This window comes from Neopelma chrysocephalum, unplaced genomic scaffold (assembly GCF_003984885.1).
Source record: "Neopelma chrysocephalum unplaced genomic scaffold, ASM398488v2 Primary Assembly neopelma1_88, whole genome shotgun sequence".
Classification (NCBI taxonomy): Eukaryota; Metazoa; Chordata; class Aves; order Passeriformes; family Pipridae; genus Neopelma; species Neopelma chrysocephalum.
In genome coordinates, this window is record NW_020897750.1 from 916,616 (window position 1) to 936,848 (window position 20,233).

At 44.0% G+C, this 20,233-nt stretch overlaps 2 protein-coding genes across 7 annotated transcripts in view; one reads left to right on the top strand and one right to left on the bottom strand.

Annotated features, from left to right (window-relative positions):
• The window catches only part of PPM1K (protein phosphatase, Mg2+/Mn2+ dependent 1K), a 16,618-nt gene extending 15,663 nt beyond the window's left edge, over nt 1-955 (bottom strand). The window contains exon 1 of one of the 2 annotated variants that reach the window (XM_027692779.1): nt 858-955. The gene's annotated coding sequence lies outside the window, so the exon portion shown is untranslated. Of the gene's footprint in view, nt 1-229; nt 343-857 lie in introns of those variants that run through there. The other variant, XM_027692778.1, reaches the window with a different exon arrangement.
• The window catches only part of LOC113972093, a 28,937-nt gene that overhangs the window by 1,128 nt on the left and 7,576 nt on the right, over nt 1-20,233 (top strand). Inside the window, exons 1-5 of one of the 5 annotated variants that reach the window (XR_003535760.1) lie at nt 1,111-1,335; nt 1,734-1,873; nt 1,999-2,185; nt 2,373-2,530; nt 3,347-4,546. Coding sequence is in view for 1 of the 5 variants with exons in the window: in XM_027692780.1 (XP_027548581.1) it covers nt 8,184-8,468; nt 10,946-11,088; nt 13,460-13,469 (438 nt within the window). In the remaining 4 variants the exon portion in view is untranslated. Of the gene's footprint in view, nt 1-1,110; nt 1,336-1,733; nt 1,874-1,998; nt 2,186-2,372; nt 2,531-3,327; nt 4,547-8,183; nt 8,469-10,945; nt 11,089-13,459; nt 13,765-15,510; nt 17,450-18,119; nt 18,296-20,233 lie in introns of those variants that run through there. The other 4 variants (XR_003535763.1, XM_027692780.1, XR_003535762.1 and 1 more) reach the window with 4 other exon arrangements.

The following is a 20,233-nucleotide window of genomic DNA, read 5'->3' on the forward strand; positions in this document are numbered from 1 at the left end:
CCCTGCCATTCCCAGCCCCTCTCCCTGCCATTCCCAGCCCCTCTCCCTGCCGTGCCAGCCCCGGGGGAACAGCGGCGGCCCTGCCGCGGTTCTTGCCGCCCAGCAGCCGCAGGGAGACGCTTCCGCGCCGCGGATCCCGCCCCGCTCCCCGCCGCGCCCTCCCCTCGCTCACCCCCAGCCCCGGCGCTGTCCCGGGGGCCGGCCCGGCCCGGGGAGCGGCGGCTCTTACCTCCTCCCGCGCCTGGGCACCGGCGGCAGCGCCCCAGCGGTGCGAAAGCGGCGCCTCCCCGGCCGAGGCTGCGAGCGCGGCGGTCCCGCTGCCGCCGCCGGCTGCGCCCCGGCCCCGCCCGCCCAACCGGCCCCGCCAATCGGCCCCAGCGGCGGCGGCCGCGGCGGCCGAGCCTCCTCCACCGCCCCCGCCCCGCCCCTCCAGCGGGGCTCCGGCCTCCCCCTCACGCGGGAGAAGGGCTGCGGCGGGGGGAGGAGGAGGGAGGAGGCGCGAATGGCCTTGGCCGAGGCGGAGGCGTCGGGCTGGTGGCGGTGTGCCTGCACAGCGCCCGGTTGCACAGAATCACGGTTGGAAAATTAGGTTGAATTAGGTTGGAAAAGACCTCTGAGGTCAAGTCCAGATTATCACCTCACACCACCATGTCAACCAGACCATGGCACCAACTGCCACGTCCAGTCTTTCCCTAAACACCTCCGGGGGTGGTGACTCCACCGCCTCCCTGGGCAGCCCTTTCCAATGTCTCCTCACCCTTCCTGTGAAGAAATTCTTCCTAATGTCCAACCTAAACCTCCCCTGGCACAGCTTAAGACCATGTCCTCTCGTCCTGGGAGAAGAGGCCGACCCCCACCTGGCTACAGCCTCCTTTAGCTGTCGGCAGGTGGAAGCTCCGTTGCGGGGACAGCCGGGCTGTGCCTGCAGCTGCTGCCCCTGGGCTGCTCAAGAGGCCTGGGGAAACAGCGGTGACGTCTTTACGGAAAAATACATTTATAGATTCAAAACACCCTTGTGTGCGCTGCTCAGAGGTGGCCGCTTCTACGAGAAAAGCCCTGCTGCCTTCTTAAGTGACCCGTGTCCAAGTGGGAGCATAAAGAGATCATTTGCTTTGTGCTGTGCTCCTACTGACACAGTCTTTGACCTTTGACGCAATTTGGCAAATCAGATGGCTCTTATTACAAAAGCCTTTGAAACACGCTGTCCCTTCCACCCTGTGCTGTCTCCTGGGGACCAGAGTACTTGAAAACAGACACCTGAAGAGAAAAAAGAGAGCCAATGCAGTTTCAATTGGAGCTCAAGGAGCTGTCAAGTTTATCCCAGATATTTGTGAGGTAGGAAAGCTTTTGTTTTGTTGAAGTAAGGGGTTTGGTTTGTTTGTTTTTACTTCAAGAGCATTATCTCCTCTAACTTTTCTTTGTGATTAACATCACCGTGTAAAAAACCCTTTAAGACGTGATATTGGACAAATAGGCTTACAAACTGACAATTTCAATTTCCCAACTAGGAACTTCACAAAGGCACCAATGTTTCAGGAAATCAAGTTCTTTGGTCTCCTGACTATGGCTACAGACTCTTAAAAACTTGGACCTATGTATCTATATTGAGCGCTGTTATTAGGTGGCAATCCTTAACCTGTCAAAGCTGCCACTAATATTAGCATCCGCTGCAATGTCACCTTTGCTGTGTTCTGAAAGAAGCTTGATGTCAGCTGTCTCCCTTCTGTATTCAGCAGGGGACAGCTAAGCAGTCCTATTGCCTACTGCACAATGTGCCTTGACTGCAAAACCCATCAGCTTCTGGCCAGAGAAGCAGCAATAAAACCTCTCAGAGCTCTCACTGTACAGGTCTACTGGTAGATGAAGAGTTTGGGTAAGCAGGGAGCACCTACCAGATTGTTCTGGTTTCCAGTTGTGTGATGTCTCACTCAGCATTTAGAATGAAATTTGACCTTGTGAATCTTTTGGGGATGTCAACACTGTCATCTGTCACTGCAGGTTGTTTTTCCCTGGTTCCCATTTTTCTGTGGTGAGACAGAGGAAAAACAGTGCTCCATGGAAACCAGCTCTCCTGGCATTGGACAAAGAGCAGCAGATCTCCTGAGCAGAAATGACCCAGGCAGAAGTGTATCCAGACGCACAGCGATTTATTAAGAACAAAACCAGCACATTACCTGTAAAACAGGTATTGGTATTTACAGAGTGGTATCAGCAGGGGCTTCCAAGAAGTGTCAGGGTCTTGTATGATATGGAGGCACAAGTGCTGGAAGACAATTGCTGCCCCATGTAGTTTGCAGTGAAAGGCCAGCGTGGAAATTATAAATGTTCATGCTGAGCCTTTATGTGTAGTGGAACTACCCTTATATTTACAGGGGTTTGGGAGGCAAGTGGGAGGCAGCTGAAGTGGCAGCAGCATGGAATTTGAGGTGGCTGGAGAAAGGAGGCAGCAAGCGGAAGAATAGCTTTGTGAGAAGGCAGCAGGCTTGAAGACAAGGCCAGGGCACAAGAGCAAAAATAGGCAAAGGAACAGGTTGGGGCATGGGACAAGGGGATGGGCTATGGTGCAGCATTTGGTACTTGGGGGGGCCTCTGGCAGCACTCAGAGGACAGGAGGCAAAAAAAATCAGAAACCAGAAGGACAGGAACTTGTACTATGCAACATTTGTTTTTGACTGCAAACAGTTAATTTGGACTTTCTCCTTGCTTTTTTCCCTAAAGGATGAGTTAAGTTTTCTAGATTCCAGCACTCCTCATAAGGAATTTCTGCTCCTGAAAGATTATCTCCCTTGCTCTTTTCTGTCTTCCTACCTCTGATTTTGCTTCTTCGTCATGTTCCTCACCTTTCCCTTCCCTGCCACCTATTCTACTTTATTTTGTTCTCCTTTCCCTTCATGATTTGCACATATTTTTCTGTGATTATTTCTCTCCTGCTACCTCTCTTCCCTTTTTCTCTCATCCTTCTTTCCTGTGTGCTTCCATCATCGGATTCTGAAACCTTAATCAACTATCTCGAGTGACTGGAAAACAAACCAAACTACTGTGGGTCGGGGCAGGTTGTTTGCCCATGTGCTAGCAAGCTGTCCTGCCCAGCGTTGTAACTGAACACACAGCAGCTGAGATTCTTGGGTAGGTGGAAAACAAATGTCCATTTTCATCTCCATGTATTAGGTCTCAGAGCAAGCTATAAATGCAGAGCAGACTGGGTCTGAACACTGCGCTCTTCTCATCAGCATGTGCTCTGCAATGCCTGACATTACAAGTGGGAGAACTTTTACAACTTTCTATCCTCATAAGTAAAGAATTTTTTCCCTTATGGCACATTTCTAGCTAATTATCTCTCTAGCAGATCAGAAGAGACCAGAAAACATCCTGTGGCTACGGTGAAGGGAAGTAGCCACTGTCTTAACACTGACTTTCAAATAACTGGCAGCAGCTGTGATTTCTCACAGCACTTTTCAGAGGCAGCCCTACATAGTCAGGCGAGCTACTGTGGGAAAGGTGTGCATGGATGCTGTTGTATGCTGAGAAACTCCGCAGGCTCTACCTGTTGCTGTCACCAGCTGGCCTGGCTCTCCTGTTCAGGTGCCATGGAGCTGTCAGTGAGGTCCCTGTCCACTTCGCTGTCACCCTTATCCCAGCTTTGGTGGAGCAGCCATGCTTCTCCTTGCTGACATACACTGCACACAGTCCTCAGGCTGTGGGTGAAAAGCAGCTTTCTTCTTCCTGGGAAATGTGCTTTTTGGCACTCTTGCTGGGTACTGTCCTTGCATAAATAATCATAGTGTTAACATTGAAACATGACTAAGCAAGCTGGTAGGTGTTCTGATTAGAAACAAGAAATAGAAAAGCAAAACCCTATTGGTTTTGGCACTGTTCAAATGATGTGCAATGCCTAATTCTCCAACTCATGCTCAGTACTTTTACAGGTGATGTGACATCCCTTCTGGGCTGTAATCTTTTTTCCTCTGGTTATCTTACTCAATAAGTTTCTGTCTCATTTGGGACTCATGACTTACACAGAGACAGAAGGCATTCTGAAACACAAGGGTGATGGTGTAACTTGAGCACAATCACAGGAGCACCCAGATCAAACTGCTGCCTCTAAACCAGTTCTGATTCCTAGGAAAGACGGGAGTCAAAAGTACATCTGTTCCCAGAGGATTCCTCAGATGACATGGCTTGTTTCTGTCCTGGTGAAGATGGAAAAGAAACTCCTATACCTAAACATTGTATATTTTCTGGGAAGATCAGACCAAGAGCATGCCTAGAGGATTGGCTGTTGTCATTAAAACCAAAGTCAGGTTTCTGTCCTTGGTGATCTCAGGAGTGGTGGATTGACCTTGGCTGGGTTGACCTCACCCACAAAGCCTCTCTGTCACTCGCCCTCCTCAGTGAGCAGTGCCAGCACTGCTCAGCAGCAGCCAAAACACTGTTGTGTTTTAAACACCACTCCAGCTACAAATAAAAAGCACAGCACTATGAGGGCTACTAGGAGGGAAGTTAACTAACACACCATTAAAATACACTGTGTTTTGTGAAAGTAAAAGAGTATGATTGAATTGTTTATCCTGACACTTTAAATGGCTTTTGAGTATTCAGCAGTTTATTTGGAAACAGAAAAAAAAAGTTTTTGCTGAGCTTTTTGTGCCTCTAGTGAAGAATATGTCCTCTTAAATGCCAGGAAAAGTGAGTTAGAACAGGATGTTCCTAGCCCTTTATGTTGTGCCTTTGGCATTCTCCACTTACAGCATGTTAGCTGTGCAAGTTGAATTTGTCCTTGAACTTTTTCAACCTAAATGATTCTATGACTCTCTAGGGAAGTATAAGTTAGAAGTTGTGATACTTCAAAATATTAGGATGTCAGACATGATAACTTTGTTTTAGGAATATGTACTTGAAAAATCTGATCCTTGGAATGGCTGTGCTGTAGCACAGCTGATTTTGTTTCAGTGACATAACTTCAGTTTTACAAAGATAATACCCCATATCAGAATTCCATCATCTGTCTGCTGAGAAGAACCACGTGGATATTTCTGTCTTAATGATTAAAGAATATTCCTAATGATCTTTGAAGAGCTGTTGTAATTTGACAGCAAGAAATTGTTCTGGCTTTTGAATATGTAGCAAATATTTTAAAGCAGGCTTTTAAGTGGTTTCCTTAGCAACCACTCTTCTTTAGAGATCAATGCATGCTAATAAGTATCCTGCTGGATTCGGATCAGCTTTGGAATATTAAAGGTACTAGTTTAAGACACTGCCAGGTCATGCACAACTCCTTGCTGTCCAACAGCCCTGGAGCACAGAGGGAAGCTCTCTCTGCCTGCCAGACATTTCTCCAGACAGGCAAGGACACCACCTCTTGCTGGTGATCTGCTATAGGCGTCCTGAGGGGTGGAGAAGCTGGCTGTGCTCACTATTGACTGCTGTCTCATCCAGCAGCCCCAGGGAATGGAGGGCTTTATTTCTTATTCATCTACCCTCCACTCCTACACCCCAAGAAAATGCTAGTGACTTGTGATTCCTTTTTAATAGAGGTATCAAGCACAGCTCTTAACTGAGCAAAGCCCATATTCTTTTTTTTTGTTCTTATATTTCAAGTGTCTGGGGCATTGCATAATTTATCTTTCAATCCCATATTCTGTATTTATGATCAATAGGAATGTAAAGCCATTAGTGGTGGAGAATCTGAGAGGTGTCATTAATATAAAGAAGCACCATCTTCTGCTCTCCTCCAAGGGTTTAGTTATGTATTCTGACTTGGATTGCCATCCCTATTTGCTATGAACATCTGGGATTTAAGGCAGCTTTAGCAGAACTGACCTAAGAATCTTAAAGAAAACAAATGCTGCTCATGGCAAATACATTTAACAGTGATCCTAATGGAGGGCATTTGCCTGATGTTTGTCCCCAGCCCTGTGAGAGCCTGATCAGATGCCTCAGCAGTGCTGGGGTCTCTGGGGGCAGACTTATCATTGTTTCTGGCTGGAAGTTTAGAGATGGTTCCTGCTGCCATAGAGTAAAAAGGAACAAGAATAATTTTCTCCTGATGCCTCCCCACTGTGTGCCTTTGCTACCTTGCTGCAAAGCCTTTATGTGAGGCTTCTCTCAGAAACTGTTGAGCCATGGAGGCAGACCATGTTCAGCATTGAGTAGGGTGAGTTCTTTTGTTCTACCCTTGCACCTACGAGGTCTGGGTTTCTGAGTGTGGTGGGAAATGCCAAGCTTACCGATGGACTCCTGAATTAATTAATTAATCAGGATATTGCTTTGAGAGACAGGCAGCTTTTCTGTCTTCTGTGCCTGAGCTAAAAATTGGAGCGAGTATTCAAGAGGGAAGAAGAGGGGCTGCCAATGCCCAGGTCTCTGACAGTCACTGCATTGTTGGTCTGAAATAGCCCATCCCTGTTGACCTTCAGAGCTGGACTGTGGTGACCTTTTTGGGGCAACTTGGAAAATAGGGTACTAAAGCAAGATAATTGCTAACAAGCATCCTTCAAGAGATTCTGATACCTGTATTTCTTTAGGTAAGCCTGCTCTGTAGGAATAGCTTCGTGTTTGGCTTCATGCTTTTCTTTCTCTAACTCTCAAGAGAAAGGCTTTTCTAGAACTGGCACAGGAAAAGAGTGTTTTTTGAAAGTAGTTGCTACTTTGCATTTGTGGTTTTGAGGGCAGAAATCAGCAGAAATTTCTCGAGGTAGAAATCATGCAGAAGTCAGCTCATGTGACCCAGCCTTTGGCATTATTGTACTATTTCCTGTTGATGCTGTATTCATCTTTGCTTACTTGTTAATCCAACCACTGCCTGCTATTATAGGAAGGGTTACTGCTTCATCCTAAGAGCAAATAGGAAGAATAGGATAATAGGCATTCAGTGTTGTAAACCCATGCCCCTTTCTGTAAGACAAAAACTGAGGCAATATTCAAATTAAATTACATGTTTGTAAAAAACCAAAAAGCACAAGGCCCACATGCAAAATGAAATCCCGTAGCATCATTTTGTAATGCAGATAATTTCACGAAATCTTGTGTTTACAAGTGAACCTGTGAACTTGCAGGGCAGGGCCTGACACAAAGCTTATGGGAACTTCTGAGAATCCTCATCTTGATTTTAAGGAGGTAAACACATCTTGATTCAGTCTGTCACCTATTATATTCTGGGCAAGCCTGGCCCAGGTGTAGTCCTGAATGAATACTGAAACACTGGAGGTTATTCCACCAGGTGGGAAAACCTTAGTAAACAAACAGAAGTGTTCCCTCACAGATTCCCACAGGTCCTAACTCCACATGCCTTAGATCTCTGCTCCCGGAGACACTTGTGAGCTGCTCAGCCCATTGGTCTTTGCATTTCAGGCAAATCATTTTGCACAGTTGTATCTGTGCATGATTATGTTCTCTCTCCCATTTGGGGTTTCAGGTTGCCCCCAGCCTGTATTTAGGATCTCATCTTTTTCCATACCACTGCGAAATGACCGTTTTTCCAATATGGCCCATACATGGTCCATGTATTGAAATAAACAAAAGCAGGTTTTATGCATGGTACCACAAATAGGAAAATGCATGAATGAGTCAGACCACAGTTAGATAAGATCTTGGACATAGGGAAGTGCAACCATTCCTTAGCAAAACATGGTGCTGTCAGGCACATCCCGTGTATCTTGCTCAGCTGTAAGTATATGTTATACTGGGCACTCTACTCTTTCTTTATTCCAGCCTGTGCTTTTATATAGTGTTTGCATTCACAAGCCATGATGCTTTTTCAACAATCTACTTCCATGGGGAATTAATGACATTCAGTGTTTTTTTCCAGAACCTACTTTTTTTCTCTTTTAGTGGGGGCCAAGGAAGGAGGATTGTCTCATAGCAATAAAATAAATGGGAATTTTCTTATTGACACCAGTAAAGTTTTTACTGTAGCACAGAACCACCCAAAATGTTCCATGAAAGTACATTTAACTTCTATTAAATCTCCCCCTTCTCTGGCCCCATTCCCTCCCTCCCTGTGACCATCATGCTCCAACTATGGCTGGCCAGAGTTCTGTCTTACGCAGAGCACAGTGCGATGCAGTTGCACCCTGCCAACTTGTTTGAGGATTTACAAGGTCTGTTTTTAAATGCCCTTGCAACAAACAAAACCCTGTACATATTCTCCTTCTGTCCTAACAGCTGTTAATCCTAAATCACAGTGTGAACAGCGAATGAGATGCTGGAGTGCATCTTTTCCAATATGCTCCTTTACATCTGGGCTGAGAATGCAGAGCCGGAGTGGAGCATCCTTTCCACATGCTGCAGCGTCCATAAGCAGGCTCTGGGCAGCTGGGAAGGAGACCCAGCTGTTCCACAAGACATCTCTGAAGGGGCTGATAACCAGTACTCCTGGCACACAGGAGACATGGATCCCTGGTCTTAATTTCAGGGAATCCAAAACCAGAAGACCAGCAGTGAGGGTCAGCATTAATACCCTATGCAAGGTGAGTTGAGTTACTTGCTCTTTCTGCAAGATTTATGCCTCCTCTTCTCCACAGGCACCTCATCCCGTTTTCCTTTGCTTCAGCACTGAGGTCTCTTCTTACCACAACAGTCACAATGTACCTGTTTCTGAATTCAGCATATTACTGCATGAACCTTTGGAAAAGCAGCACTTTTAGATTTCTTCTAACTAACACGTTTTAAATGGCATGTTATTACATGTTGCTTATCACTTGTTGACCACAAAGGAACACTTGACCTTTGCCCAAACTACATTCAAAATATTTGACAAAGCCATGCAAAATATTTTCCTTTTTTCTTACTGAAATTTCATAAACATCTGACTAGAAAAAACATGAAGGAGATAGATGTGCATGATAAAATTTCACTTAATGTAGACAGTATGTTACCACCGTCCTTCAATGAATGTTTTGATGCTTCAAGGCTGGAATAAAGAAAAGGCAGAGTGCCCAGTATAACATAGCATACACCAGCAGCAGCAAATTTAATTTGTTTGTCTCAAAGGGCAAGGTAATACACTTAATTCTGTAGTGCAGCAAAGTCTAATTTCACAGACCTCAGTCTATGACAGTGAGAAGTCAGCAAACTGGCAGATGGCCCAGCTCCTTCTTGGGCACTTTCCCAACATGTATAAATCAGGGAGGGGTGTAGCAGTTGCAGGTGGACAATCCAGCTGACAGGACAGACCGTCAGCTTCTTTGAAGGCAAACACAGCGAGTAGCTGTAACTCATCTGGTAGCTTTATGTCTGTGCATGCATCTACATAATAACAAAATGGATTCAAGTGAGTAGAATATCCAATGAATGAAGGCACAAGCAGCTTTAACAAATGTTCACAATGTCATTTCCAGTATTTTAAGACTCATCCATATATCTGAATTCCATTTCTGCTTTACTCTGTGACAAATCTAAACCAGCATATTCCAGAAAGATAGAGTTAATAAGCTGTAGAAAAGAAACAGGGAAACATAACCTGCAGCAATGTTTTATGATGGTAATTTGTAAGCTGGTGTTTTGATTTACACCTTGATAAAAATTTAATTGCTTGACACCAAGAAAACCTGTCTGTCATGCTGTGCAGGTGTTTATCTGGAATGACTAGATTGCTGTGGAATTTTCAGGTGATTTACCCATTTGGTTTTACTTTCAGCCTCGATGGATAAAAATGTTGCCTTTTGATTCTTACATTGTGTCTCTCTTGGGTGCTAAAGGAAAAGGTCTGATTAGGATGTTGCTCTAAGGGGACCTCCTTGTACCTTCTTCTGGAGAACTAGGGCCTTTCATAGGACCAGGCTGTGCTGGCTTTGGCTGGGGTAGAGTTAATTTTCTTCACAGTAGCTGGTTTGTGTTGCAAACAGTGTTGATAACACAGGGATGTTTTAGTTACTGCTAAGCAGTGCTTACACAGAGCCAAGGCCTTTTCTGCTCCTCACCCCACCCCAGCAGTGAGCAGGCTGGGAGTGCACAAGGAGTTGGGAGGGGACACAGCCAGGACAGCTGACCCCAGCTGACCAGAGGGATATCCCACACATATGGTGTCATGCTCAGCATATAAAGCTGAGGGAAAAAGGAGGAAGGGAGGGACATTCAGAGTGATGAGCGTTTGTCTTCCCAAGTCGCTGTTACGCGTGATGGGGCCCTGCTCTCCTAGAGATGGCTGAGCACCTGCCTGGCCATGGGAAGAAGTGAATTAATTCCTTGTTTCATTTTGCTTGTGTGTGGAGCTTTTGCTTTATCTATTAAACACTCTTTATCTTAACCCATGAGATTTCTCACTTTTACCCCTCTGATTCTCTCCCCATCTTATCAGGGAAAGGGAGGGAGGGAGGGAGGGAGTGGGGCTGAGTTGCTGATTGGGATTAAACCATGACACAGGTGCAGAATTACAAACGCAGGACCACAGTCGTGCATTGAGACACCTTTTTATTCTGTGCCTTCCTACCTGTTCAGCAAGTGTTCTCTGGCTAGTCTGAAGGTTGGTCCAGTCATTGATACTTCACCAAAATGAGACAGGCAGGTTTCTCTGCAATCTGAGGGCAAAGCAGTGCTACAGTCACCCACCGGACAACACCAGCTCGTCACCCACCTCTTTAAATGTGCTGCAATCAAAACTGCAGTTTATGGGAAGTGTTTGATGGGAATACTGAAGACAAAAGTGCCTTAATGAGGAAGAAAGCAAAAACCACCTAAACGCCAGACTGAGGGGTGTCTGAGTATTTACAACTCGAACACATCTTGGGCAACAGAAAAAGCTGGGGTTGAGGTGGCAGGTGGACTTCAAGTTATTCTAATGCCCTTTCCCTGAATCATTACATGGGCAACAACCTGGCTTCCCACAGAGCTATCCTCCTTTGTGCCCTTTTCTGTATAGGGCAGCCAACCCCTCCTCTGTTGGAAATGCAACATATTTGTAAATGCTTTGCCCACTGACAAAATTACTTTTGTGTCTTGCTGCTAGTCATCAGGACCAGCTCTGAACTCAGCAGTTCTTCTAAAACGTGTCTTCATCTGCCTTCCTCGTTCCCAGCGAGCACCCAAAGGACACATTAAATATAACCTCAGACTCTGGTACAGAAATACATCACGAAACATGACCCTCAGGTCAGTCAAATAAGTTGCATTGCAATTCCCATTGCACTGATTCGTATTAGAAAGTATTTCCCTTTTATTGAAAAGACTCCATGAATGCCAGCTCCAGGAAGAAAAAGAGCCCAAAGCACGAGTACCAGCCAAGTCCTGCTGAGCTCTGCAGCCCATGGGTGACAGGTGTGTCTTTGCTGTTGTGTCCCGTGTCCAGCCGGGGCTGTGGTTCCCCCCACTGGCAGCTCTCTTAGGGATCGGCTGTACAGTGCCACAGGAGCCAATGACTGGAAACCCCATTTTTGAATTCCCAGCTTTGGTTTGGTCTCTGAGGGAAGCCCACAGGGTGGATCTTGGAGGAAGAAGTAGTGCTGCCCACAGGCAGGAGCAGCTCAGGTATCTGGGTTCCCCAGATATCCCATGCTGAGCCAACTCTGCTGTAGCAGAACCTTTGTGTCGGGTCTCCACCTGTGCATGGGGAAAACATTGAAAATATTTCCTTCCCTGGACTGCAGACCCAAAGCCATCCTCAAAGGCACAAGGAGGCTGGAATACCATGCAAATCCCTGGAGATGTACGTTTGACCTAGAAGCACAAAACCCAGTACTAGCAAGTAGCAGTCTAAGGACAGGTGAGTGCAAGATGCTGTATCACCTGTGAAGAAACTCCTTGAAGGTCACAGCTGCTGCACAAAGACCTCTGGGTGCAGGCTTTCTGGTCTAGGGAGGCATGTGTAGCATCTGCATACCCACACAGCTGGCTCACAAAGACAAGAGAAAGCTGCAGTTAGCCAAAAAAAGTTGCTTGGATGGCTCATCTTCTGCTGCCCACTTTATGGGAGAAGGGTGGAAAACAAAACTCCCCAGCGAGTAAAGTAGCTGAAGAAACAACATCTGTAGCATGCAGCAGTTTATAAAGTTGATGATACTCTGGCAGAAATTGAATTTTTCAACTCCTTAGATGGGAAAAGGACTAAGATGGTAATAGTAAGTTGATTTAAATATCCCAGAGTAATTACCATGTAAGAATTGCCTTCCACGCTGTGACACTAGTCTGCCTTGCTGGAGGAATGAAATAGCTGAGACTTGCTTTTCTGTAGGGTCTCCCTGGAGAGCTTGTACGGCAGAGTAAGCTCTCGCAGTAGCTTGTTAACATGGGACAAAAAGCAGCATCCTTCCTCCTCAGAGACCAGGCTGCATGTATTTGTATTTATTTCCCTTAATGTTCACCAAAGCTACAGGCAGTGTACTTGAGCCGTGTGACCCCGAAACTGGCGCCCCGAGGCACTTCATTCTTTTCCCCTCCTATCTCGGGAGTTCTTCCCGCCCCGAGAGGGTGATGAAACAGCGTCAGCTGAGATTTAGTTCTCGCTTCTCCGAGCGCGGTGAGCGCAGGGCGAGCCAAAGGCTGCTGAGGACCGGGATCCGAGCGGGAGCTCGGAGCTGCCGCCGCCTCCCGGCGGCCCGAACGCGGCCCTGCAGCGCCCGTCCCGCCCTCGCTGCCGCCGCCCGGTGGCAGAGAGGCGGCACTGCGGCGTTGTCCTTGTCCTGTGCCTGCTCCCCGTGCGCCTGCTGGAGTTCTTGTCCTGCCGTTTATTGCCTGGCAGAAGACTGACCCTCACTTCGCTACAGCCTCCTCCCAGGTAGAGAGTGAAAAGGTCCCCCCTGAGCCTCCTTTTCTCCAGACTAAACATCCCCAGCTCCCTCAGCCCCTCCTCCTAAAACCTGTGCTCCAGACCCTTCACCAGCTCCGCTGCCCTTCTCTGAACTTGTTCCAGCACCTCAATGCCTTTCTTTTATTGAGGGGCCCAGAACTGGACACAGCACTTGAGGTGCGGCTTCACCAGTGCTGAGTGCAGGGGGACAATCACTTCCCTGGTCCTGCTGGCCACACTAGTTGTATCCTTCCTGATCCAGGCCAGGATGCCATTGGCCTTCTTGACCGTCTGAGCACACTGCTGGCTCATGTTCTTCAGCTGCTGCCAACCGGCATCTGCAGGTCCCTTTCTGACAAGCAGCTTTCCAGCCTTCTGTCCCCTGCCTGTTGCACTGCATGGAACTTTTTCGATCCAAGTGCAGGACTCAGCACTTCACCTTGTTAAACCTCATACCATTGGCCTTGACCCATTGATCCAGTCTGTCCAGATCCTTCTGCAGAGCCTTCCTGCCCTCCAGATCAACATTCCCACCCAACTTGGTGTCACCTGCAAATTGACTGAGGGCGCACTCAATCCCCTCATCCAGATCATTGATGAATTCCTCCTTGTCCCTTTTAAAATTTTCTTGCAAGGTCTCCCTCTAAGCAGTTCAATGTATTTTTAAATTCTCACTATGTTTCTTGTACCCTCTCACTTTTTATATTCTTTTTTTCTGTGTTGGGTTCATGTGTCCAGGTTTTGGTAGCAGCAGAGGTGCAGGGGTGGCTTCTGTGAAGACATCAGGAACTGTCCCTGTGACAGACAGAACCAGTTCCAGCAGGATGCAAAAAAGATCTGCCACTGGTCAAAGCTGAGCCACAGCTCTCCAGGTGTGGCATCACCAGTGCGGAGTAAAGGGGAAGGACCTTTAAAACTTTGCTACTACTCTAAACAAAGTGGCTTCCTCAAATACTGTAAGAACCAGAGCTATTCCTGTCCACTAGCCCATCAGACCAGCCCATGAGGGAGATGCCTGGTGACTGGAGACAGAAGAACTGAAGGTAAGCTGTGCAATGTGGTTTTTATGCCCACCATGTCAGACAAAATAAGTTCCTGTGGTCAGAACTGGTTATATGTTCTCCTGAGTTTGAAAGATACGTGTGAAGTAGTTCTTGCTTCAATTACTACTGTCTAGGATCTCTATTTCTAGCAGAAAGGCTTCATGGGAAAATAAACTATTTGTCTCCTTATAAGGTGTTGTCACCCCCACCTAAGAATAAATGTGGTTTCATAATTCAGAAGCCGGGATGTGTTATGTAGCTCCCTGTAAATCTTTGGAAACATAGAGGAAGCAACATCTCCTGTCTTCTCCTCTAGCTTTGTCCATTTGCCGTGAAACTGGTTAACTGCTTTGAGATTTTGTCTCTAGCACCCAAAATTACTGGCCTTTGCATCAGTTTCCTAAATGTGAAGGGGTTCTGTAGTGTCTTTTTCTAGTAATCATTATGTAAGATAAGGACAGTGGAAGTACCAGAAACTTTCCTGATCTCAGCTTCCCTAAATCAAATCAATTCAGTCCCAAGGATCTTTATACAGGTTACAAGGAAGGAGAAGTCACTACCCTTATAACACAGCACAGACAGAGAGAAGGTCACCTGTAAAATCACGGAGAGCTGAGACTGAACAGCTCAGTCAACACTTCAGGGTATGACTGTTTGTTTTTAGAAAAATGGGGAGGAAGAGAGTCTTGTTCAGTCTCATCCTTTCAGGTTTCCAGTCTAAACAAAACGGATTTCTATTAATTCTATTTAAATGATCAAGCTTTGAATAACACTTTCTTACTGCTACATGTGTCAAAGATATTTTTAAGTGTTCCTAAGAAATGTAACCTTCTGGTACCTTTTTTTTAAAAAAAAAAGAAACCCACCAGTGAAAACTATCAGTTCCTGCAAAACCAGACTCTTTTAGAGAAACCTGCAATTTTTTTTATACACAGACCATACAAACTATTATCAAGTAATCAACAGAAACCATGTTTTATTTAACATATACTTTTTAATCCAGCAGATAAAACCAAGAAACTTTCTTTATAAATCTGGCAGTACTGTTGGGCCTTTCTTTCTTTGGAAGATCTATGCAGTCAATTTATTTACACATGTTTAACTTCTGGGTAGAAATTATTTTTAAGAATCCAAGCAAGACTATTAATTTATTTTAATAAAAGGAAAACTCAAGAGACTGCACTAGCTTTTGTTGCTTTCTGTAACTGAGATTCTTTTTTTATCTAATATTTATGAATATACTGCACAACAAAATCAGTATTCTTGTATAACTTATTTATGTACTCCATATTTGAGGAAGGAATTATCAGCATTTTACTTAATATCTGTACCAAGAAAATTATCCCTTCCAGATGTAAAAAAAAGCAATCTTCCCTTTAATTTTAGCTGTCATAAAGCATACATAATACACATTATCCCCAAATTTCCCTTTGCTTTTACCTTGCAAGCAAAGTAAAACACAAGCTCTTTGTTTCAAATTCTCCTCTCTCCTTCTCAGATAACTCCTACAACTGTTTTTACACTTCCAGTTTAGCGAATCTTACAGACAGGGTAAATCTACAGAAATAACTTGCACAGCAAAAAAGCAAAACCAACTCTGCACCTCTGCAGAGCAAGCTAGATCCTGGTGGCCTGCTTCCATGGCAAATTCACTTCAGTTAGCTTTATACCTAAAAGCCTCTAATTTAGGGAAAAAATATTTAATTTTGTTATCTATAACTCTTTACTTTTGCCGACAACAAGCAGCTATTAAGGAATAGATTAGTCAAACCTAAATTTCATCTGGAGTAACATAAGTCAAGAGTTCATGTGTAATTTAGGCAGAAAAAAAGCATGGTCCAAGTGCTTTGCCAGGCAGTGTCCATTCTTGGTGAGTATATGCTTTTCCATAGCACTATTACAGCCTATTTAACGTTCTGCTTTTGATTTTGCTTCAAATTTACATTATTTAGCTTGCCCTAAATATTTACACCACAGTGTAAGTCAAGACTCAGTCAGCTGTATGCCTCATTGACAATATTTTCCTTAGAATTCTGGCTGGCTCCCTGTTGTCCTATTTTCTTGTACGGATATAGCTTTCTTCCTTTATGGGTCCTCGTTAATTAAAAATACTTCGAATAGTTTGAATCCCACTGTAGCAAAACATTATGGCATAACACATAAATTATGAAGAAAAAAACTACTGCTAGCATGGATCACTTCCCAGCATTCCTAATAACAGGGAGCAAGCACACTGCATTTCTAGCCCCTCTCACCTCTTGTACTGCCTGCTGGGGCCACAGCCTTTCCCTGCAGCTCTTCCCCTGCCCCAGCAGTGGGGAATGGGAAGGGAAGGGAGCTTCCCTTCCTTGGGAGTGGTCCACTTGTGCCTTCTCCCCCAAAATCCCCATCCCCTTCTGCTGCTGCTTTGGAGGGTGGGCTGGAGAGACTGTGCACAGGCAGAGCCAAGGTACTAAGAGTACTGTGGTTGAAAGAGCAGAAAGCTGTTTAGACAAAAATAATTGTCTCTTAGTATAAGTACAATTAAATTGCTCTCTGTGGGAATAGAGACCAGATGTTATATGCTGCCTCTTAATTTTTTACTTGTGCAAATTAAACAGGATATGGGGACAGATAGTGCCTGTGCTCCATAATCCTCTGCTTTTTTAGATTATACTTCAGTGGATTATTCAGATTTACCTGAATAATAATGTTTTAGGGCATTTCTATGTATTCTCTCTACCTTTTTCTTTGTTATTTTCTTAAGCAAATGATTGAATACCAAAATTTTATTTATCTCTCTGTTTCTCAATTCTCTGGGTTTTTTTCCTGATATTTGATAGAACAATCTAAAATTTATCCATAAAACTGGTATTGAGTTTTCCTGAAATTGGGATATCATGCATCTTTTTATACAAGCTTGTTTTAGCTCATTATGCTTTTCTGAAAGCTCTGATTCTTCTATAAAAGATTATTTTGTAGAAGAGCCCTAGTGAGGTGACTGACCATTTTCTTTGTCAGTTATTTCCCACCAAATTTGCCTATGGTGCAGGTTAAAGTCTCTCCCCCTCTAATGCCAACTCAGCCATAGTTAATCATGCAATTTAGTCTGATGATAATTTATTCCATCTAATGATGCATGAGATATAAAAAGCCCAAAGGAGGAGTTTGGGGAACTGGAAATGAGGAGGGGGAAAAAATCCCAAACCAAACATTCCCACCTTTTTTCCTTGCAAACTCAGCATATCTTATGCTGAAATTACTGAGACACCATGGAGCCCTGCTTTTTTTTTTTACAGTCTCTTGGTGCTGGAATCACACTTTAAATCATTCTCCAAAAGCATGACTTAGTTAACACTTCATTATGCAAGAAGATTTCCACTATGCTGTAGTTGGCAGAAAAATCTGACTTTCCTCATGCATTTTATCCAGCACCCACTTCAAATTAAGAAAATGAGACTTTAAAAGTTTTTGTCTAAAAGGCATGTGCCTGAATGTCTATTTACCCAATCATCAGATGTATGAGGCCAGTATGTTAAAAATATGAAAGATCAGTTAAATTAAGATATTTCTGTCATTTTTTTTTCTCCTTTCAAGGTATAAGTATTTCACCGTACAGCATTATTTGAAGAGTAGCATGTTTCATCTCAAGGATCATGAATGGCTTGCAGTATAATTTTACAATGTGGCTCGTTAAATTAATTTAGTAAGTGGAGAGCATGGTTATTTGCTCACATAAGTGTTTTCAAATTGCAGGCTGTAGACTACCAGGTGTCTGAAGTGTCACAGGAACTGGCCCGTCTGTAGTCCCAGGGCCAAATCATCTCTTTTGCAGCTTGTATTAAGATGATGGGAGCCTCCAAAATATTTGAGGGTAGCAAGTGGTGTAGGAAATCTGGCAGTCATAATCTTAGTGGAAAATTCTTTTTCAAAAAGCAGAAAATAGACTTAGCACTAGAATAATACTATATCCAGTCCCCGACAACATTCACACTCTCGTAACGCTGGAATTCAAGCTTTTAAAAACGTGTGGATACTTACGGGTGTTTTTTACAGCTGAATCCCAAACCCTTTATTCAATTTTTGCTCCTTTCTTTAAGCAAGACTGCAATTTGCAATATTTTTTAAATTCAAACAGTGAGGTTATGTGCTAACATCTGATCCCATCTATTTTAATTTTGTATCCTTTTGAGATACAAATTTAAGTTGAAAAAGAGAGATCCTTCTTAAATGGATAAACACCCTTGCCATGCTTAAAATAAAAGAGGAGGAAATAACAACCCAGAACATTGTCATCAAAACCAGTACAGCTGCACTACCAGAGCATGTAAACCTTTATTTCTGCACCTAAGTCTTCTTTTTTGGATCTTTTTCAGCTAAATACAATGATTTAACTAAAGAGACCTCAGTGCACTTCAATAGGCATAGGCTTAGGCAGAAAGACTTCTCAACCCTGGGCTCAGATCTGTAATAATTTCCTGACAAAGAAATCACAGAAATATTTTACAGGAAGTGCCATCCATCAAGAAGTCATCTAGTTCACTTCGCTACTGTAAGTATTTTTAGATCAATTTATATAAAATGTTGAATAAAAAGTGCAGTGAATGTTGTAGAAAATTCATGCTATTCTCATATAATTTATTTTTCATCATGCTAACAACACACAGCATTTTTGTACCTCTGATGTGACTGGGTATCAGAAAATATTTGTAAATCTCATTTTTTATAACAGTCAATATTCAAAATGAGACCATTTTTAACAATAACTTGAAATACCTCTAATTTAAAAATATCATATTATACTTTTACAAACTGCCTATACACATAGGAAAGAACAACTAAAAGATAGCCTCCAGTCTGTATTTAATTTGAAAAAAATGTATTTTACATTAAATCAGGCTGTTAATTGATTCCATCTTTAAAATCCTCATGACAATGCAGATCCTGATTTGAAAACTGACACTCCCTCCAAGAAAGAAACCCACGTACTGGTACACACATTTCACACAAATTGAAAAGAAAGGCTGCCAGAAATGAAGCAGTAAGGATTAAGTTTAAATTAGGTTCAATTAATATGGCTAAGTTAAAATTTTAAGTAGCCTCTCTGTAGGGATAGTAAAAACTCAGCTGGACAGTGCCCTGAGCAAGGTGGTCTAGGCTGGCCTGTACGACTATTAATTCTGTGAAGAATGTAGAACGATTGAGTAATTTAGATTGGAAAGTACAGTCAGATTGCTTAGAGTCTTATGAATTCAAGTTTTTTAAATTTTCAAGGTTGTGGACTCCACAGCCTCTCTGGCAATGTGCAACAGCACGTAACACCCAACTCCATCCCTTCAGAGCCACAAAACTTCCATTTCTACTGCTCAGCCCATCCACTCTTCCAGCCCCATACACTTCCTTTTCACAATTGAACTGAGTTAGGAATTTCCTGTTCAATCAGTCTGGCTGCCTGCTGTGCACACAGGATGGACTGTCCTTGTGCTGGCCTCCAAGACTGACCAGTCTCTGTGGCCCTTTGCCCCTTAGAGCACCCTCCCATGAATCATAGCATCACAGAATGATTTGGTTTGAAAGGGACCTTAAAGATCATGTTTCCAACCCCCTGCCATAGGCAGGGACACCTCCCACTAGATGAGATTGCTCGAAGCCCCATCCAACCTGGCCTTGAACACTTCCAGGGATGGGGCATCCACAGCTTCTCATGAGATCCTGTCTGCCTGCTGCCTGAACAAGCTGAAGTTCAGAGTATTTAGTTTGCCACTGCTGCTTCTACTCTCTGCTTCTGCTACTACCAGCTCCCTTTGCTTTTGAGAAAAAATAAAATTCTAAGGGAAGAGCCAGTAAAGTAAAGCTCAAATTGTGCAAAACCACTCATTTTTTAAAATTGCCAACACTAGATTAGAGTTTTATCTGCTGCATGGTATTACATCCAGTTGCCTTCAGACTGTAAAGGTGGCATAAGCTTACTCCTTGTTTTTCCAAGTGTCAGTTTTCTTCAGGGAGAGAAAAAGGGGATGAAACAGCTGCCACTTTGTGACTATGATACAGGTGCTTATGGCCTGGGAAAGAGGAAAGAAGAAAAAGTGGCAAGTAAGATTCTCCATTCTTGTGTCTCTGTGCTTGATACAAGGTTATGGGTATTTAATTTTTGTCTGAATACTTTTATGCTCCTTTGAATTTCTAATACCTGAGATCTGTCAAGAGATGTACTGGCCACTCTTGAGCTGTAACACTCCTCAACAGTTTCTTTAGCAGCTTTCTCCACGGCATTTCAGTGAGAGTAGAGGAGACCTGTTTCCATCTTCCAAATGGAGAACCTCAAAAGTTGTCATCTGCTTTCTGTCATATGATGTGTCATGACATAATTCTAACTGCTTGCTCTTTTTTAACCCTCTCACGCTCTCTCTCCACATATGATATAGAGCTGTCTTTCCTCTTCTCTTCATTGTGGGTTTGTGCATTGCCTATCTCTCAAGTTATCTCTAGA